This window comes from Leptonotus elevatus, chromosome 10 (assembly GCF_054856555.1).
Source record: "Leptonotus elevatus isolate MCC_2025b chromosome 10, RoL_Lele_1.0, whole genome shotgun sequence".
Taxonomy (NCBI): domain Eukaryota; kingdom Metazoa; phylum Chordata; class Actinopteri; order Syngnathiformes; family Syngnathidae; genus Leptonotus; species Leptonotus elevatus.
Window position 1 is genome coordinate 6,202,968 of NC_141248.1, and position 18,877 is coordinate 6,221,844.

The 18,877-nt window shown below is 38.9% G+C and overlaps 2 protein-coding genes across 3 annotated transcripts in view; both read left to right on the forward strand.

Moving 5' to 3' along the window:
- The first annotated feature begins 229 nt into the window (after positions 1-229).
- Positions 230-8,747, forward strand: eogt (EGF domain-specific O-linked N-acetylglucosamine (GlcNAc) transferase). Of its 2 annotated transcripts, XM_086088163.1 has the most exons (16): positions 230-336; positions 1,076-1,309; positions 1,491-1,594; positions 1,712-1,820; positions 1,993-2,087; positions 2,176-2,280; positions 2,652-2,758; positions 3,037-3,140; positions 4,073-4,165; positions 4,271-4,342; positions 5,143-5,229; positions 5,956-6,024; positions 6,637-6,698; positions 7,076-7,195; positions 7,325-7,427; positions 7,888-8,747. In XM_086088163.1, the coding sequence occupies exons 2-16, from the start codon at positions 1,091-1,093 to the stop codon at positions 8,032-8,034; spliced, it is 1,596 nt and encodes a 531-aa protein (XP_085944289.1). In that variant the 5' UTR covers positions 230-336; positions 1,076-1,090; the 3' UTR covers positions 8,035-8,747. The 2 variants fall into 2 exon arrangements, with proteins under 2 accessions (XP_085944289.1, XP_085944290.1); XM_086088164.1 differs by lacking the exon at positions 230-336 and having other exon boundaries at positions 1,161-1,309; positions 1,717-1,820.
- Positions 8,748-13,797: 5,050 nt separating this feature from the next.
- The window catches only part of tafa4b (TAFA chemokine like family member 4b), a 43,082-nt gene continuing 38,002 nt past the window's right edge, over positions 13,798-18,877 (forward strand). Inside the window, exon 1 of the mRNA XM_086087178.1 lies at positions 13,798-14,305. The gene's annotated coding sequence lies outside the window, so the exon portion shown is untranslated. The remainder of the gene's footprint in view (positions 14,306-18,877) is intronic.

Consider the following 18,877-nt stretch of genomic DNA (forward strand, 5'->3'; position numbering starts at 1 on the left):
TAATAGTTCCCAAAATGTCCTTTATGAGTGATTGGAAATTGGAACATTTTGAAATATTCAAGAAATTTGGAGAAAAGTAAAGCTGTATAAAAAAAAAAACCGTCTTGAGTCGGGGAATTTTATTGTGAAAAGTGTGGAATTTGGGGAAATTTGTATCCCTAAAATGTTCTAATCGAGCTGAACAGTTTGACATGAGCGATAGGCTTCCACAGAGTGTATTGTGAAAACGAGCGCCCCCCAGCGGTAGTAGTCATTAACTGCACAGTTTTCCGGTGTTATGGCGACCACCGGCACCAGCAGCGCTTCACTTCGGCGACAATTAAGTTGTGTATTCAGGTAAACGTGACCTCCCTTCAACTTACCACAACACGGCGGTGATTGATTTTGAGCTGTTTGTATGTGATACTATTCGTACAACATACGCGCAGCCCTTTTCCAGCAAGATGCATCGCCTTAGCATTCAAATGAATTAGCGTCATGATAGCTAACTCTCCAGTTAGTATACACGCAACATCGCAAGCAAGCTCGGAACACGTACACATGTTTGGAACCAAACATTACTTCACACCAGCGAATGAATGCGTTATTACCAATACATCCGAAAGTCTAAAGATGATAAGCGATTGTTACCTACAAGTTTGACAACACTCACTATAGAGTCATCACTAGCGACTACTGTACTGAAGATGTACTTGCGTGGGGTTTCTCCTGGTACTCCGGCATACCTTTTTTTCTCTATACGGACCAAAAGCGGGGTGAGAAAATAATTTGTAATTCTATTTTAATAAGTCAAATATAAAGTAGCTTGGGGTGACTGGGGCAGCAATTTCTGACAGTGGCTACTATTATTTGCTTCTTGCTACTCCCAAGTTATGATTACCCAAACAAAAGTCGGAAAGCGCTAACCAACCAGTGCTTCCTGCAGCAGGCTGTTTCCTTATGTTGGACTCAGATCTGCTTGGAATGTACAGTAGTTCCCACACACTTGACATGCCCGCAAATTGTTCCATTGTGGTGTGAGTGTCATGCTCCTAACCAAACTTTACGGTCATCACTTTCTTCATTTTGACCTCAGGTTTCAGCAGCCCACATGCATAGCTGTGTGATTCTTGCTACGCTGCTCTTGGCAGTGTTGGATATACTCTTTTCTGCTGCTGTGGTCACCAGTCAGAACAGCAACCACAAGACCTCAGCACCGATTTTCAACTACAGCAGCATTTCCCTGCCGCAGGAGCACATACCTTACTTCCTGTACAACAACAAGAAGGTCGCCAAGCAATGCAGGCTTGACCCACTCTGTCCTTTTCAAGTAAGATGTGTGCTTTGTCATAATAGCTTTATTTGAGCAAATATCAATTTCTCAATGTGTTGATTTTTTTTTCTCTTGTAATGTTTTTTATTGTGCAAAATATGTTCCAGTGTTAACAGTGACAGTGGGAACACTCATGAATGCATAGAGTCCTTTATGCTTACGTTTTTTTTTTAAACAGAAGTTGGCCCTGTTGAATTTGTCATCCTGTTGGGGTTATGAGAAGAAATGTGATCCAGAGAACCGCTTCAGCTATCCCAATTGCAACAAAGCTGACTCTGGATGGTACTCCTCATTTAATATGCCAAACTGTTTCTCCAATTGCTTTTCCTTGGATGGAGCTATTGTGCTGTCACTTTGCTGAATTGTATATATATTTACAGTGTATGTACTTACTGTTAGGGCAGATTCATTGGAGGCAGCCCAGGATCTTTTCTGGAAGCAGGCCGATTTTGGCTACGTCAAGAAGCGCCGCTCTGAGCTCAAAACACTTTGCAAGGCCAGCAAACCCGTAAGTCTTGCTCATTTCCTTAGTTCCCACGGGGCCATTAAGTCAACAGGAAAAAAACAGCAGGCATGTTTAAAAGTACCTGCATAGGATGACTAAGTAGTTCAGTCATAATATGAAAAAAAACAAAAACATGTTACAGTATATTATTGTTAATTTTGAAACATTTTTCCAGGGGGACTCCTCTTTGCGATGCACTAGCCATGCGAGATTCTGTAGAGCAACTAGCCTTTACCTGGACTTGCGGAGACCACGCAGAAGTCATGAAAGGTCGCTATTTAATTTTTTTTAAATACCATGACTAAAAAGACAATCCACTGATTAAAAGTCTCTCGTCTCACTCATGTTTATTCTCCAGGTACAAGGAGGACTTCATTCAGAAAGGTGAGATTGGTGGTCGTTGCAGACTCAACAAGCAAGCACTTGCTGCAGCGGGACAGCACAAGAGTCCATTACAGTCTTGGTGAGAGGTTCATGTGTACCCTCTACTAATTACTTAGAGAGAAAACCATAATTTCCTTAAGAATCAATAGCTTATCAATCTCATGCACCTTGGTCACGGTGCTGGCAGTTATAAATGTTGTAGTTTTTCAAATTAATTGGCATGCATGCAAGAGTCAGGATGAGCATCGTTGTAGATGACCATGCACTCCCACGTCGATTCAGTCACTGCGAAGTCTTTGGCCGTCATCACAGTTATTGTTTTGACACTGCTACAGTGTCCGTATTATTATCTTGCTGTCTCTTTGTTGCAGTAGTAGCACCACAGGTATAGTTGCTAATGGCCTACTTCTGACTCTACTGACATTTTACAGTGCATTCATACTTTTGTAGGTTTGCAGAGCTTCAAACGTTCACAGAGTTGGATTTTCATCCCTTTCATTCTGAATCCTGCGACATCATAATAGAAAAACCCACAATTTTCATGAAACTGGATGCTGGTAAGACTTAAAAACAAATATATATTTGTTGCACTATTAAGATCAATAGTCAAAACTTTATAATGCTCATTAAACCTAAATACAAATAAATATTTTAGATTTAGAGGATGTGCATTTTGAAGTGTGCATGCTAACTTGTTGATTTCAAATGTTTCTATGCCTTATTGCAATTGATGTAGTGTATAATACCATGTTTGGCACTTGACATTGTTCATTGTCATCAACATTTTCCCATTTTCAGTCATGTGACAATAAATAATCATTTCTATTGTCTCCAGGAGTGAACATGTACCATCATTTCTGTGACTTTGTCAACCTCTATATATCCCAGCACATTAACAACTCCTTTAGCTCTGACATCAACGTAGTAATGTGGGACACGGTAGGTAGCTTTCATTTTTGCTTGATTTAAAGGTCAAATATGTTATCAGTAACATATATTAACTCATTTGCTCCCAAAAATGTGTAAATATGTTCTATTTTAAATGTTTTAAGTGTCCCAAAAACACATTTATACGTTTTTGTAAAATGTTTTTATTTATTATGCTAGAGCATACAGAAAGGCTTTGATGCAGCCTCTGAACTAAGGAGAATGCTTGAAGCAATTGTAGTTATTACAAAAACGGCCAGTAGGTGGCAGCAGATCAAAAGAGATCAACCAGGGCCATGTTAAAAAAAAAGCTAATTTACCCACAGTTCTCAACTCAGGTATATTCTAATTGCTGTAAAACGGAAACAGATAGAAATATACTTTTTTTTTCTTGATGAAAGAAGATACTCTAATCTTTCTTTTGGTATGTTTTTATAGCAATAGAACACAATATTCTGTGGGCCTTGCAAAATCTGTCAAAATCCAGTAAAACAGCCGGGAGCGAGGGTTGCTTCAGTGAAAATGGATGGGAGTGAATGAGTTAATAATAATATGAATACATTTTATTTACATGCACCTTTAAAACCTATAAAGCACATTTTATTTCAAAGTTTAAAAACAACATATAAGGTATGAAATAATTAGTAACCAGAACAGCAAAGTGTACCAGTCTAAGAATTAAGGTTGTGTTAAAACTGAAATTGAAAACGCTATGTACTCTGGTGGGAGTTAATTCTAAGGCAGGGGGTAGATTGACTGAAGTCTCTAGATTATGGCTGCACCTAACCTAACCTGGTATTGTTCAATGAATCATTAAATCGGATATACTGTTTGTTTTTGTTTTTACTTAAATCCCTTTATTTAAGAAGTGGAGATCATTATTTTATTACAAAACATTTTTGCTAAGTTTTAATCTTTTCTTTTTGTTCTGTGTAATTTAATAGAGCTTTTATGAATATGGAGATTTGTTTAGTGAAACATGGAAGGCCTTCTCACAATCTGATGTCATTCACCTGAAGACCTATGATTCTAAAAGAGTAAGTTCAACCTTTATAAAGATCAATATTTTTATAGGCGGCATTTTGGTATAAAGCTACCTAATGGCAATGACATGTATTTACTATATTTCATGCTTTTAATAGGTATGTTTCAAAGATGCCTTTTTCTCCCTTCTCCCAAGAATGAGATATGGTCTCTATTACAACACACCACTCGTAAGTTGCTCAATAAATACATGTGTGTATTTGTGTGAATTATGACCATAACACACTCTACTGAATTTGCTTCGGCCAAAAGGAGGTAGTACCGTATGAATGGTATTCCTTCCGTTATGGACTGTACTGTACTGAATGAATTTTCATTCAAATATGAACATTAGTATTTGGCCATAAGAAAAGCTGAGTGTATCACTGATAATTGGTATGCAATATATAAATATAACTGGTAACTTACAGTATTTTGTTAGCCTATTAGCATAATTGCACAAGTCATTTTTAACTTATGGTCACAGTATCAATAAAAAATACCTATGCGTTTTTTAAATAGTAGATTGTCATGGTAATTGACAAAGGGCAACTGGACTCTTCTTGTTTGTTGAATTATTATTATTTTTTTCTTATTTATGTAAATGGTTTACGTTTGTGCTATTTGGCTAAAGATTTTAGGGATCTGGGTAGTCCACCCAGCAAGTGGGAAATCATACAATGTATGCAAATATTTTGTGAGTATCTTACACTGTTATGTAAATTATTGTGAGTGTTTATGTTTAAAATTTTGTTTGAGTTTTCTGAGGATGTTTTTGTTTATTTTGTTTCTCCTGTCTATGCATTTCACTGATATCAATCTTAGACAGTTTTGATTATTTCCCAGGCAATCTTTGCAAAATGAAAAAAAAAGAAGCTATTTTGCTGAAAAATCGTGTGTTTTCCCCCCCAATGCAATCATAACGGGCGTCAGTTATTCACAGATTTTCTACTACCAGTAAATGTAATTTACCTGTTGTATTTGATGGCAGATCTCCGATTGCTACAGTGAAGGGATGTTTCGGGCATTCTCGCAACATGTCCTCCATCGTCTGAACATACTGCAGAATGGACCCATGGTAAGAACCGAAGTATATAATCAAACCAGATATAAGTGCTTTTACAAGGCTTAAAAGGACATTCTATTAAAAAAATAACATTTGCAATAATATGTTCTATGTGACAGACTAAACAGGTATTCTGATTAATATTGGGTTACTGGAATAAGAATTAAACAGACTAATCCAGCAGTACTACTCACCCCCACTAGCACAACTATTGAATGTTTCTTGCACCTAAATGTGAAGAGCCTTGGCGAAACTCTCACTTATATGTCAGTGAGACTGCAGAAACATTGTCTGGTCTTCCTAATGTCTCCCTGGTTTTCTAGTGGTTAGGATTCGGTGTTCTCACGGCCGTGGCCTGGGTTTGATTCTCAGTCAGGGAAATGTGTGCTTTTTGACATCATCATTAGAACATGTCTTCTTTGTCACCTTCTCTGGTAACAATGAGTATGTAATTTCCTCTGTTAATATTCCCCTAATGCAGTATGCTTCTTACCATTAAAATCACTGAAACAGAATGAACTCGCACTCTATATATTTACTGAATATGGTTGTATACACTTCGCTAATTTGATGCAAATTCATCTTAGAGACTGCTATCTTGAACATGAGTTTTAAATGTTAAAAATGTTAAAGTAATGCCGGCAAAATAACGTTTCCATTATTTTCACTGAGCAGTTTCACATTTTTTGCGTGTTTTGTCTTCTTCTGAAAATGAACGCCTTTTTTTTTTTTTTTTAGGCGGGCCGTGTTCGTGTTACCTTGCTTGCGCGCAGCACAGAATACAGAAGAATAATAAACCAAAATGAGGTGAGTCCAGCTTCTTTCTCCTTCTCTTTCTTGTCTATTTATTCGAGGCACCTCTTCCTTTTCTCCTCCATAAGCTTCCGGGGTTAATTTGAAATGTGTTTGTTCATGCATTGCTGTTCATCTGTACAGAAGTAGGAAGGTCAGACAGTCCTTTGAGAATTGTACTTTACTTTATTACACGATACTCAGTGACCTTTTTTTTAATGTTGCACTCCATCAATAATGTATATATATTAAAAACTGTCAAAACGAAATAAAATAAAAAGTAACTAAAATGAAAAATCCCAAACTATTAAAACCCTGGTAAGAGCTACCTTTTCTGTTGCCTAACTTGCCTGTTGACTTTTCCCAGATGTGGCAGATTATTGTTTTGTTATGTTGCTGGTCTGACAGTAATAAACGGAGAATCTGAGAACAGGGTTTTCCATACCAATGATCATATGTCAGTTTTTTAAGGTTAATGCCTCTAGTACAAATAAAAATCTGCTTTTGAAGACCAATTTTGGGGTTGCATATAATACATCAATGCTTTTTATTGTACTTGAGCAATTATCATATCTTGACGATCCACAGTTTTTCTCACTCTATCTTATTCTCGTATTTTTATTGCAGCTTGTAAATGCGCTTAAAACAGTGCCGCAGCTGGAGGTCAGTGTGTTTGACTACAAATATAAGTGAGTGAGTTTTTTTTCTTGTGCATTTTCAACTGTGAATCTGACATATGCCTAACCTATTCCTACATTGTCATTTTTTTAAACACAATATGTCACCACAGAGCTACCAAATATAACAGTAGCAGATGTATAGGCTTCATTTGTGTTTACATGCAGCCAACATATTTGGATAAATAAACGTTGTACATGTCTTTAACATTTGTCCAAAAAGACCAGCTGTAATGTTTTGTGTGTTATTTTGCAAGTTTGGCTTCAAACAATCATGCTCACTATGGTGGCATTCACAGGAGGTCAATGATCACATTTTTCGGGCTTGGTCATGTGACGTTTCGCATACAGCGGATTGGTGACGGTGTTGCTTTCTGTGACTCTTTTAGGAATGTTCCGTTCCTCGAACAATTGAGGATCACCCACAACTCGGACATCTTCATCGGAATGCACGGGGCAGGACTTACGCATCTACTCTTCCTACCTGACTGGGCTGTGGTCTTTGAGCTGTGAGTGAATCCCTGTTTATCTTTGAGTGACACCAAGCAGTGATTGCAGAAGCAATATTTAACAAGAAAGAGCGAAAGAGGCAGATGGAGGATAGCAAGAGATGAAAGTTGTGCTTTTATCTCTCTCAGGTATAATTGTCAGGATGAGGGTTGCTATCGAGATTTGGCGCGGCTGCGGGGCATTCACTATATGACTTGGCAGAAAAAGGACAAAGTGTACCCCAAGGACAAGGTAAGGGAAAGTCCATGAGCAATAACTCCTCCAACATATGATCTAACACATAAACACATCCATGTGTGTTTGCCATAAATATTGGTCTAAACTGGTGCACCTGATGATTTGTTGTCTGAAAGTAGGCTAAACTTTATGCCTGCTGGGACCGTGTCTAACTATTGGCCCAGGAAGTGTAATGCAATTTTGGTGAATTCGAGGTGCAAGCAGACAGATTTCCTTCATAAATGTGACAACCGTGTGCATGGACCATCTCATTATTTTCTTTATTGCTGTTTTTTTTTAAATTATTGTGCTAAAAAATTTAAATGGTGAAAAATCCTGCATCTTCTTCACAATTCTGAATGACATTGTTCCATAGTTCTCAGTCTTGAGCAATAATCTTCAAATATGTATACCATAATAGAAAAACCTGACACCGTCATTTCCCCCTCCTTTCCTACATGAATGTCTTCCGTAGGGTCACCACCCGACTCTTGGAGACCATCCCAAGTTCACCAACTACTCTTTTGACGTGGAGGAATTCATGCGCCTTGTGCAGGAGGCAACACTTTACATCACACAGCATCCCAAATGGCAGCGTTGTATCATGCGTGATGAACTGTAGAGTCCTCGGGTGGGAAAACAAAAAGAACAACACGCAAGTAGCTGACACCAAGAGACATAGTGACATTGGTATTTAGATTTATTTGGGGGGGCTTGAATATCTCTGGTGTCATTCAAAGAATTTTGTCATGTCCTGTTGTCTGGTTTGATAAGTCATAATGAGTGAAATCTATACACCAGGAGGCTCAGATGAGATATGAGCAGTTGCCACATCTGGAAAACTACAAGAAATATGAGTTCTTCATTTCCTGTGCCACCGCTGCTTCCATAAAGTTGGCTAATGAGCAGCTGTTCCGGTGTCCCGTAACATGTGGCCTGTTGTTACGTTTGGTTCATGTCACCTTGATTTGAGTCTCTTCTGAGCCGTTGACGGTTACACCTGATAATAAGAATACATCCACAACATACCAGCATCATAGAATAGTAACAATTCTGAATTTTATCAGAATTTGTTTTTTTATCAGTTCAGTTGAACCCTTACGGGTGTATTGCCACAAATTGAGCAAGTAATTAACATCCCCCCAAAAGGGTTTGTAATTGCCCATAGATGCCACAAGATGGCAGTAAAGGACTACTTTGACCTAAATGAAACTCTTGCCTCACTTTATTGTTCCTTGGCGCTCAAATGTTGCCAAAGCAACCACAAAAACAGGGAGCCGGTAAGTCTTACAGTGGATAGGTTAAAAATAAAAATAAATAGAAAGCTGAACTACATATCTGTACTGTTTTTTATTCGTATGTAGTGTTAATTTACTGACAGAAAAATAAACATTACGAAAAATATATATGGAAATATTATTCACCAGACATAAACTAGACAAGACTAAAAACCCAAACCATAATGCAATTTTGTGGAGTAAGAGGAGAGGAAAATATAGTTCACCAAATAAAGACTGGGCTAAAATCTATGGGCATTTTAGTTCAAGAAGAAAGACGAGACGAAAATTACATGATGTAATCTGCCACTAAAACAAAAAGTGACACACCCCATTTCAAACCTTTGCATGGGATCTGGGAGAAAAGAGAATACGTGATATGCAGTATGGACACATGAATGAAGTGGAGACAAAAAACATGCTTGATTTTAGTCGTAGGGAAGGAATGTGGGCACAAGGTAGCTGGACAAAACACAAAGCAGAAGAGACAAATCGCAGTTCACCACAAAGACATCATGGTAAGTTAACAAAAACTTTGGTGATGGTCATTTATAACGTAACATTAAACCAGTGGCTGTAATGTTCCAACAATAACGTTAAAGCGATTGCAAATTAATGCTGACTCACTTATTAGCTTGTAGCGATAGTAGCCACTTGTTGATATAATTGTGCGTGAAGTTGAATTTGTGCTGAGATATGTTATACTGGTCGAGCAAATATGGTTTCACTTAAATTTTAGGTTTAGTTAAAGTAGACAGAAGTATCACAAATCACCTGGGCAGCTAGCTACACATGGATGCAAACTAAAATTAACTAAAAATAATTCATCTAAGAGCTTGACTAAAAAAACGGGATAAGTTTGACCAAATTTGATAACAAACTAACAAGCGCGATAGAAATGGGCTAAACCTGAGACTATAACTTTAAAAAGAGTAGCTGAAAAAGAAATAACACGATTAGTATGTGTCATCTGCATCAACACTAATATAAATACTGGAAAAGTTACCGTAAAGTATTTGAAATGATGTGTGTTATGGAAAATGGATGGTTGGAAAATATGATCCAATTTAGTCACTCAAGTGTTTAAATGTATCAGACAGACTCTTAATTGATTTGTGTGTGTGTATTTATTTTCTGTTTAGATCTTTTTCCTCGATATGCCATAAATACTGAGAATGATCTTTTTTCACTTGGTCCCCTTTAGATATCCAAACTATAAGTGCTGTCCGTCCCACATGGAAGTTGCACCATTTTCTTGCAGTCTACTGCAATCAATAAGAAGACCCTATGACAGAGGTGGGCATCGAGGGCCGGAGTCCTGCAGGTTTTGCATGTTGCCCTTGCAAACCTCCAAAACCTGCAGGACTCCGGCCCTCGAGGTCCGAGATTGCCCACATTTGCCCTATGATGATGGTGTTTTGCTTGACTTTGCCATTGTATTTGATCAAATAAATAATGGTAAGCTGAGAAACTGTTGGCTGGATTGAAGTTTTTAGTTAGTGGGAAAAATGCAATATTTTCATTAAAAACATTTTCAAAGCACACTAATGTTCCCTTGCCTGCATGTTGATCGTATGAGACATCAAAGATTTACTTCATCCTCATTAAATCAATCATCTTTTTGAAGTGTGACCTTGGAGGGGAAACAAGCTGAACTTTCTTTCCTGACAGTTTTTGCTGATGCCAGGCATCCCTTTGCTACTTTCATTATTTTACTGAGTGTCGGTTTAAGGAGGAAAATGACTTTTTTGCAAAAGGGCACTAGTTCAGTTTTTTTACTGTCACCATAATAAATCTGCATGACCTCAAATTTTTTTTTTTTTACCTCAGTTAGCAGTGATGCATCCTAGCCACATGGGGGCAGTACAACCCCACAAATGAATCAAAATCCTCCCCGTGCTCTATGATTACTCCCAGTAGTATGCATGGTCAAAAATAATGAGTTCACACACATTTCACGGGTCACAGAGCAATAATGTTTGCCCAATTTTGTCATCTCCAATTCACCACAAGTTTGATGCGGTGAACCAGGCAGCAGCTTGTTCTCGGAGGATGTTGTGTCTGAACTTTGGTTGTATTGACATCCTCTCTGTGGATGGACACTATTTATGGCCTAGCTCGGGTTACTGCCAGTGACCTCGCGAAGAGTAAAGAATCACTATTCAGGGTGGGAATCAAAAGCAGGGAAACCGACATGTCTGCACTAGTGCACTCATTAACCTTTGTGACTGCTTCAAATCATTACCTTGTCTTTCTTCTTTTTTTTTTAGCTTATATACTGCATTTGCCAACTGTTTGTGTGCCAGTCAAACTGTTTTAGCATCTTAAGTCATGCATGTGCTGACAAATTCGCACTTTTGAGGTAGGGTTTGGTTCACCCCCCCACCCCCCACCACTCACATTTGTTGTTGATTGTGCCCGGAGTTCTCACAAATCCATCATGAAACAGTTTAATGATCTTATTTCAAACACCTTGAAAACTCAATGAATTGGAATGAATTACAAACCGATGGGCCTACATTGATTTCCTTTCCTGGCTCCTAGATTATATATATAAAGTAATGTATATACATTAGAGGGTGATTAACAAAGGAATGTCGATTGTGATGAGGCTATATTCTATCCTCCAGTCAACAACAGTTAACCTGCAACTCTCCCTCTGGGTGAAAATTGTTCGATTGTGGGAGTGTTGAAATAGAGGCTATATCCATGATTCACGACACTCTCAGCATCTGCTCTTTCCTGACCAACCTTGTACCCCCATTAAATGTATAGCAAACTGATGGTCTAACAGATGGCTATATAATTGGATTTAAAAAAAAAAAATCATGTTTTGTTAAGTGTGTAAAATGTGGTTTTTCTCTATCTCGCCCTTCTTGGGTAATAAGATACAGTGCATAATATTTTCTGCCAATTTCCTTCTGATCATCATTACACCATTGTGTTGAAAACTCAATTCAATGTTGTTGCTTAAAGCTGTGTAGTATTTTGTTCCCTTTCCCCAAAGTTCTACACAGTTGAAATTCTTGTGTCTCCTCCCTGGATGTGACTGTTTCCTTGACATGCAGGCTCAAAGGAGAGAGGCTCAGTGACAAGACAATCTGGTGCTATCCGTGGTCCTGAAACTCAATTTATTTGGAATCTTGTAAACAAAACTGCATCTATGAGCTCAGTTTAAACATGCACACACAGTTCAAAATGTCTGCATGACGTCAGCACTTTCTAAAGTTCAAATTCATTTCATTTCATTTCTGTCACCTCTCGAAACTCATGTACGCATGCACCGCAAAAAGACACTGATCCAGGACCGAGCAGTTCTGCCAATATAAATTTGTATGAGATTGGATACTCGTCACCTTCGGTCGTTAGCACGCATCGACCTCCGCTCGGTCTTAAAGGCCCGTATATACAACACCCTGTAATCAATCGGCATCAACGCACGAGAATATTCCCGGGGATGGGATAATTGTTCAGCAAGTCTCTTGGTGCTGAAACAGAGAGGCGACCATCATTAAATCCTGTTCATGGGGTGTGGGAGGGTGGTTTATATTTACACCATTCACATTCTAGTATCGATATCCACGCAGCATGTGCATGGAATGTGATCCAAGTTTGGAAGGAAATGAGGTGGGAAGTGATGGGAAGATAATGTTGAGTGGTTAGATGAAGACAACAAGGATCCCTTTAGTTTAGGACTTTTTTCGCTATCTAGTGGTGCACGATAGAATCACTGACAACAGTTCAGTTGTATTTTGATACCACTTTTTTTTCACACTGATACCAGTATAAATACTTAACTCTTGAGTAGTCATCAATATCGATACTTATGACATATTGATAATTACCCCCCCTCCCCAAAAAAGACAGATATTTTTATAGAAATACCTATATATCACAATATAGCATTTTTCTGTAAAATTGAATGATCTTAATGACAAATGTATATTCTTTTCATTTCTGATTTCTAGTACCTGATCATTAAATGGCCACAAGAGGGCGGCCAATATTGGTATCGGCCACCGTTGTGTGAATCGAAACCTTGAAATAAGGCCAGGTATTGGCCCGATACTAATACCTGGTATCGTTACTCACCCATCCCTAATTTTTAAATTAATCACCAATAAAAAAATAAAAATAAAACAATTAAATAAATACAAAATAAATCAATATGAATATAAGTACATTAATTAATCAATTCATATTTTTTATTCAATAAATTAAATTTCAATTCAGTTCAATACCGTCCAAGTTGGAGCCTGTCTCAGATGACTTTCGGCCCTGGACTGGTTGCAAGTACAAAAAAAACACATTCACCCCATTTTAGAGACTTCAATTACCCTACAAGCATATTTTTAGAATGTAGGGCGAATTTGCAAATCTTTATCAAGTGTTTGTTTTTAAACATTCATTTATAATCGTGTTAAACTTTTTTGCAGTGTTAATGTTTAAATTGTCTTCTTATTAAACATACATTTTTGTTGGAACAATTCAGCCTACTGATACATGTTTGCGAACCAGTTCTACCGAGAGATGGGCGAGTACCAATTCCAGAGATCGGTATCGGGCCATTTCCAGGCCTTATTTCAAGTTATCAGTACTTATGACAGCAACCGATGCCAGTATCGGCCACCATGTTTTGGCGTTTTATGGTCCAGAACTCAAAATGAAAAAATTGATGAAGAGAATATTGTCATTAATTTTATCAAATTTTGAGGAAAATGTTATTTTGGGATATATGTATCTTTCTTTAAAATGATCTGTCATTTTCTTTTTATGTATCAACGGGACTAGTGGTATCGGTACTTGGTATTGGTATCTGTGGCTATTTGAGTTGTGTACTGGGAAAGTGATATCGAACATAAATATTTTTTCTTTTAATCATGCATTTTAAAAGCAGCCTAAGGAACTCTTTTGGTAAAGAGGAGTCGCATTCTTTTATCGACATTTATTACTGTATAGTCCCGCACACCCCCTCTAACCCACTACTTCTTCTTGTAAACTCCATGACATCAGCGGGCAAAAAAAGGGTTGGGGTGGGGGATTGAGGGGGTGTACATGCTGGTGAACTGGGCGGGCGCTGTTGCACGTGTTCTGAATGGAAAGGACGGAGCACGCATCTCACTTCTCATGACCAATCGATCCCCGCATGGCCGGGTGGAGCGAAAGGAGCGCAACTCTCGCCACTGCGCCACTGTACCGCCATCACTCTTCTCGGCGGCTCCACCGGGCTGTCACAAAGCCACTCAAACTTCTGCGGAGAGTTCGTCTGGCAACAAAACACCACACAGCAGCGCGGCGTCTTTGAAGTGGTTGCGTCCGCTTTTATTTGGGGGACTTTCTCTTCACTGTGATGTTGAGATGGGACTTTGCGAGTTGGTGACATTTGGAGCGCGTTGCTGTTCCAAGAACTCACGGTCGCCCGAACCGGCTGCAGCTGCCCGCTGCTCTGCTCGAGCTTCATTTCCCTCTGATTCGGTGCGTTTGGGTTCTCCTGGAAGCGAAGCGGAATCACCAAAAAAAGGATTGTGAGGAAAACACAGTGGAGTTTGAAGTAGAAAGTCTCTCCTGGATAAGCCCTACTTTGCTGCTGTCATGATTTCCAGTTTATAAATTTGGGTAAGTTTATTTATTCAATTTATTTCAGTACGTTCAGTACAACGTTCTTAAAGATGATAAAACAATGCCGAGTGCTGACTGATTCTATCACAATTACTTAGCATATACTTATTCTCATCTGAATGATGCGTTTGTGTACGCGCAGTCATGGTGAATTATTACAAATAAATAATAATGAATACGTCCGCGCAATTCCCGTGCGTAAAAGCGCACGGGTGAGATCATTGAGTCGCGCGTGTGTAGCGGGCTTGAGGGCGAAATTAATGCGGTGTGTCCTCGCCACTCATTTTAAATAAACGATCGCCACGGAGTTCGTGAGGCTGATGATTCGCAGAGTGGGCTCGACTCGACTGCCTCGAGCTGGGCTGTTGGGGATGGAGATGATGCCAAGGACGATCTTGAGCATATGGGAGCCGAATGAGGGTCTGTTGGAATGAAGGCGTGTTGCAGAACGCAAGGATCACATCTATTGGCCAGAAATGCACGCACGCACTCATCTTGTGCTCTCTCTCTCTCTCTCTCTCTCTCTCTCTCTCTCTCTCTCTCTCTCTCTCTCTCCTCATGCTAATGTACGCAGTAATCGTGTTTTAATTGTTAGCACCCCCTCCCCGACCTCGTTTCCTTCTCCCTATATCTCTGCTGTCCTGCCGCTAGCCTCTGCAATTTGTACTGTATCGAGAGCGAGTAATTATTCCCCCCATTGTCTCAACCGTGCTTACTCCACGCAGAGTGGTGTCATTACTGGGGCAGGTGGTGGTGAGGGGTAGCCTTGAGGTGGAGAAGAGGATGGAGAGGATCGGTCCAGGGACCTAATTCTCATTGACAGTCACATTAACACTGGAGCAGCACTCTTAATCCTGGGGAGATTACACTATCCAACTCTGTCACACTGCGATCGCAAAATTCCACGAGTAGCTATTTGACTTTTTTGGCCTGTACTCTAGATGTCACCAGACAGTGGCAAATGACTACACAGAAAATTTTGTATAGTACATTTTACTATAAAAACAAGTCTATTTGGTCGAACTCTAAACAGAGTAAAATTTACACTTTGAAGAGAGTAAAATATTCAGTGTAAATTTTATTTAAAGTATTTTGTGTGTACGAGAGAATGTCTTTGGTCTCCTTTTGGATAAAAGCAAACAGTTAGGGTGGCATTGCTCTGGTGGTAGAGTGGCTGTCTACCAAGCTGAAGGTCGTGAGTTCATTCCTCAACCCTTGTGTAATGATTTTTTATTTTAAATAAAATAAAAATTTACTAAAAATAATTTAAATTTAATTAGAATTTCTGAGTGGAAGAAAAGCTTTGCTAGGTTTTTGTCATGGGATAGGCCAATTCTCTTGTACACAGTAAAATTTACTCTTCCAAGTGTAAATTTTACTCTGTTTAGAGTGAGACCAAATAGACTCTTTTTAGAGTAAAATGTGCTCTACAAAATGTGCGGTGTACTTTTGTCCAAACGAAACTCCTCAACTCACTTGAAATAATTTCCTCGGCACCAAGATGCCAACAGATGGCGCACAAAAACAGCAAGTAGGTGAGTTTTTGTGTGAAAAACAGGATAACCTCAAGTGACAAGTTGACAAATGTTTTGGGACAGCTTGCTATCCTCTGAGTCCTCTGGTGCTACATGTCTCAACAGCCTCCTGATCTACTTACCCGAGCGAGGGCTGTTCTGTTAAGGATGACTGCCTGGGAATGAGCGCTTTGTGTGCACTTGCGCTTGTGCATGAGGAGGCAGGGCAAGGCAGCAGCAGGGAGGGCATGGGAGGTGAGAGAAATGAGCTGGAGAGACTAAAATAAGCTTTGCATGAGGCATGTGATGACATGTACAGTACGGTGTGTGTGTTTTTATGACAGAGACAAGCACTGGGATGGGAGATGATGATCATATATGTGTGCGTGAGATGCTGTTGGTGATGTTTGATGAATTAGGGTGCCGGTAGCGCGGCAGATTGGAGATCACCTCGTACCCCGAGACACACATACACACACTGACTGTGATGAATAGATACTTCCTGACTGAGAGGAGATGGTGAAGAAGGGGGGAACAGAACGGAGGCGTTCTTTCATGAAAGATGGAGATAGGACTCCCATTTGTTCATAGCGGCATCCCTTAGCGCTCATTTCTCTTGAGCACTTTCAGGGTGTGTTGAGTCAGTATGTGGTCAGGCGTCATTCAGACCTTCGCTCATCCTCATGAAATGTACTCCAGAGGAGCAGCATTCCCGTGCCCACACGAGGAGATGCATGGTTGTAATAGAGGAAGAAGTGATATGAAATCAATGGCCTTGTGCTTATGTGAGTGTGTGTTTTCTACCGCAACCACAAAGACCTTTACAAGACAGAGGTCATGACTCATGGGGGTAGAAAGGCCAAAGTTCAGTCCTTGCTTTGGCAGGCAATAAAGACCACATTTTCTACTTTGGTGACAGGCTCAGGTTTATTTCACAAAGCCATCATGAAACAAATGAATGTGATTCCAGGAGGTTGAAAATTTTATGGAATGATTAAAAATCATTAGTCTACAGAAGCATGGAACTGCCAATGTGGAGTAAACATTTTTGACTTTAAAGGAAAAAATGCTGAACCTAAATCATGCACTGCACAAGTTACAATTGAACTTAATGATCGAACATATTGGTAAAATATGTGTCAAATGCTTACAAAAAACTTTTTTATTTAATTTGCGTATGCGCAAGTAATCCCCTGTGGCATTATTGGAAAATATGCTATGTTTCTAGCATTTAGTCTACAAGTATTTTCAAACGCACTCTAGAGTATTTTCAAACGTATTAGTGTCATTATTATTCAAACATAATTGCCAGTCAAAAATGTTTACTCCACATTAGCAGTTCTATGCTTCCGTATTAGTAGGGATGTTTCGATATCATGATATCCTGATATTAAAATTGCCACAATATCATTGTCGTCATGTCATGATATTAAAAGTAGCACAGCTGTAAAAAAGTGAGGTTGTAGTTTGCATTCTAGTGCAGCTTCATTTTAATTAGGAATGTTTTGGCTATTGCGGCAATTATCTCTCATGTAAAGCAGTCATACCAGCAAATATATAAAATAATTTTTCAATATCCTAATTTTTGCACAGTATCGTGAGTTTTTTTTTTAATATCGCCTCAACCTCTATCATATTGTCATATCATGATGTTTGGATATCGTTACATCCCTATGTATAAGTCACCCCTTCTTGTAAAACAAATCCTTTTATATATATATATATATATATTTCCAAGTGGTCTCACAGAGGGTGTAATTCAGAGGCAGTACAAATACTTGATTTGACCACAATGATTGTACCTTGTCCAACCTTTTTATAAATGAGTGCCTTCAATTTTCATTGAAATCAATTTCTTGTGAAAACCGTGGAAGTTAGGATCATTTATGTTTTTAGGAGAAATCATATGAATATGAAATAATCCCAGTAGTGTTGGGATGTGGAAACTGGCAAAACAGCTGCCCCTCTTCTTAGACAACATTTTTGAGTGTCTGTAGGATTTTTGTCCATAAATCCAGTAGAGTAAGTCCAACTGGTGTTGGATGAGTACAACTGAGTCAAAATGTCTGTTCTAGTTTCAGCGAGTCCGTTTCAGCTTCTGCGATGTCAAGCACTGTCTGCTCTTTGACTGCCCTGATTTTAATGGAAATGAGGGGAGCCGCTTCAATTAGCCAGGAGCCAGCTATGTTCCATCTCACAACAACGCATAACTGCACAAAATGTACTATTCTATCAGCGCTAGTCAAGCACAATACCAAAAGAAAGAAAACACCAACCGTGCACACATTTACACTGACTGCACTTTGCGCTGGATAATAGATTATAGAAAATAATACATAATAAGGTTAATATACATGTATTCATAATCGGTGTCACAATGCGTGGCTGTGTATTTCATGAGAATAAATGAACACATTGCATTCCAACAGAATAACTCATTCCAAAATAACATTTTATTAAGGTGCACAATTGAATCAGTACCAGTTCGATTTGGCCCTTCTGTACGTGTCGTCATTGTTTCTGTCACCCTTTGGCTTTGCAACCGTTCACGTTGCCATTGTCTCTTCAACTCAGAATTACTTTTCAAGGCAAAGCGTATTACATGACCTCTTTTTTCCCCCAAAAGTGACAACGTCAAAATGATTTATATTCCATGGATGTATAAAAAAAAAGACTGAAAGTGCTGTAATTTGCACGCCAAGCCAGTACCTGTTGGTTTGACTTGTTTAAGTAATGCGTCCCTACTGAACACAAAAGTAAAGTGTACCGGTACTTTGGCTGGAAGAGCGTTATCAGTAGACAGAAGAAAGCACAGCTATAATTCTGACTAAACACGACTCAAATGACATATTTATAATCTTTAAAAATAAACCTAAACCTAATAATCAGTTGCTGTTGCGTAAACCCCTTGTGATGTTTTCAAAGCTCACCAAATAAAGTTAAACCTTTCAAGCGGACAACTGTAAAATTCAAATGCATGTCAGCATCACATTTCTGAGGTTCTGAGTTGCAGGTTCACTGTTCGTTGTTGTCCCTTTGCTTACTCTGGCTTTGT

Coding starts and splice junctions, on each gene's coding strand:
- eogt (XM_086088163.1), top strand. CDS start 1,091: ATGCATAGCTGTGTGATTCTTGCTACGCTGCTCTTGGCAGTGTTGGAT. Junction 3,141..4,072: donor ACGTAGTAATGTGGGACACG/GTAGGTAGCTTT, acceptor GTAATTTAATAG/AGCTTTTATGAATATGGAGA. Junction 4,343..5,142: donor TCTATTACAACACACCACTC/GTAAGTTGCTCA, acceptor ATTTGATGGCAG/ATCTCCGATTGCTACAGTGA.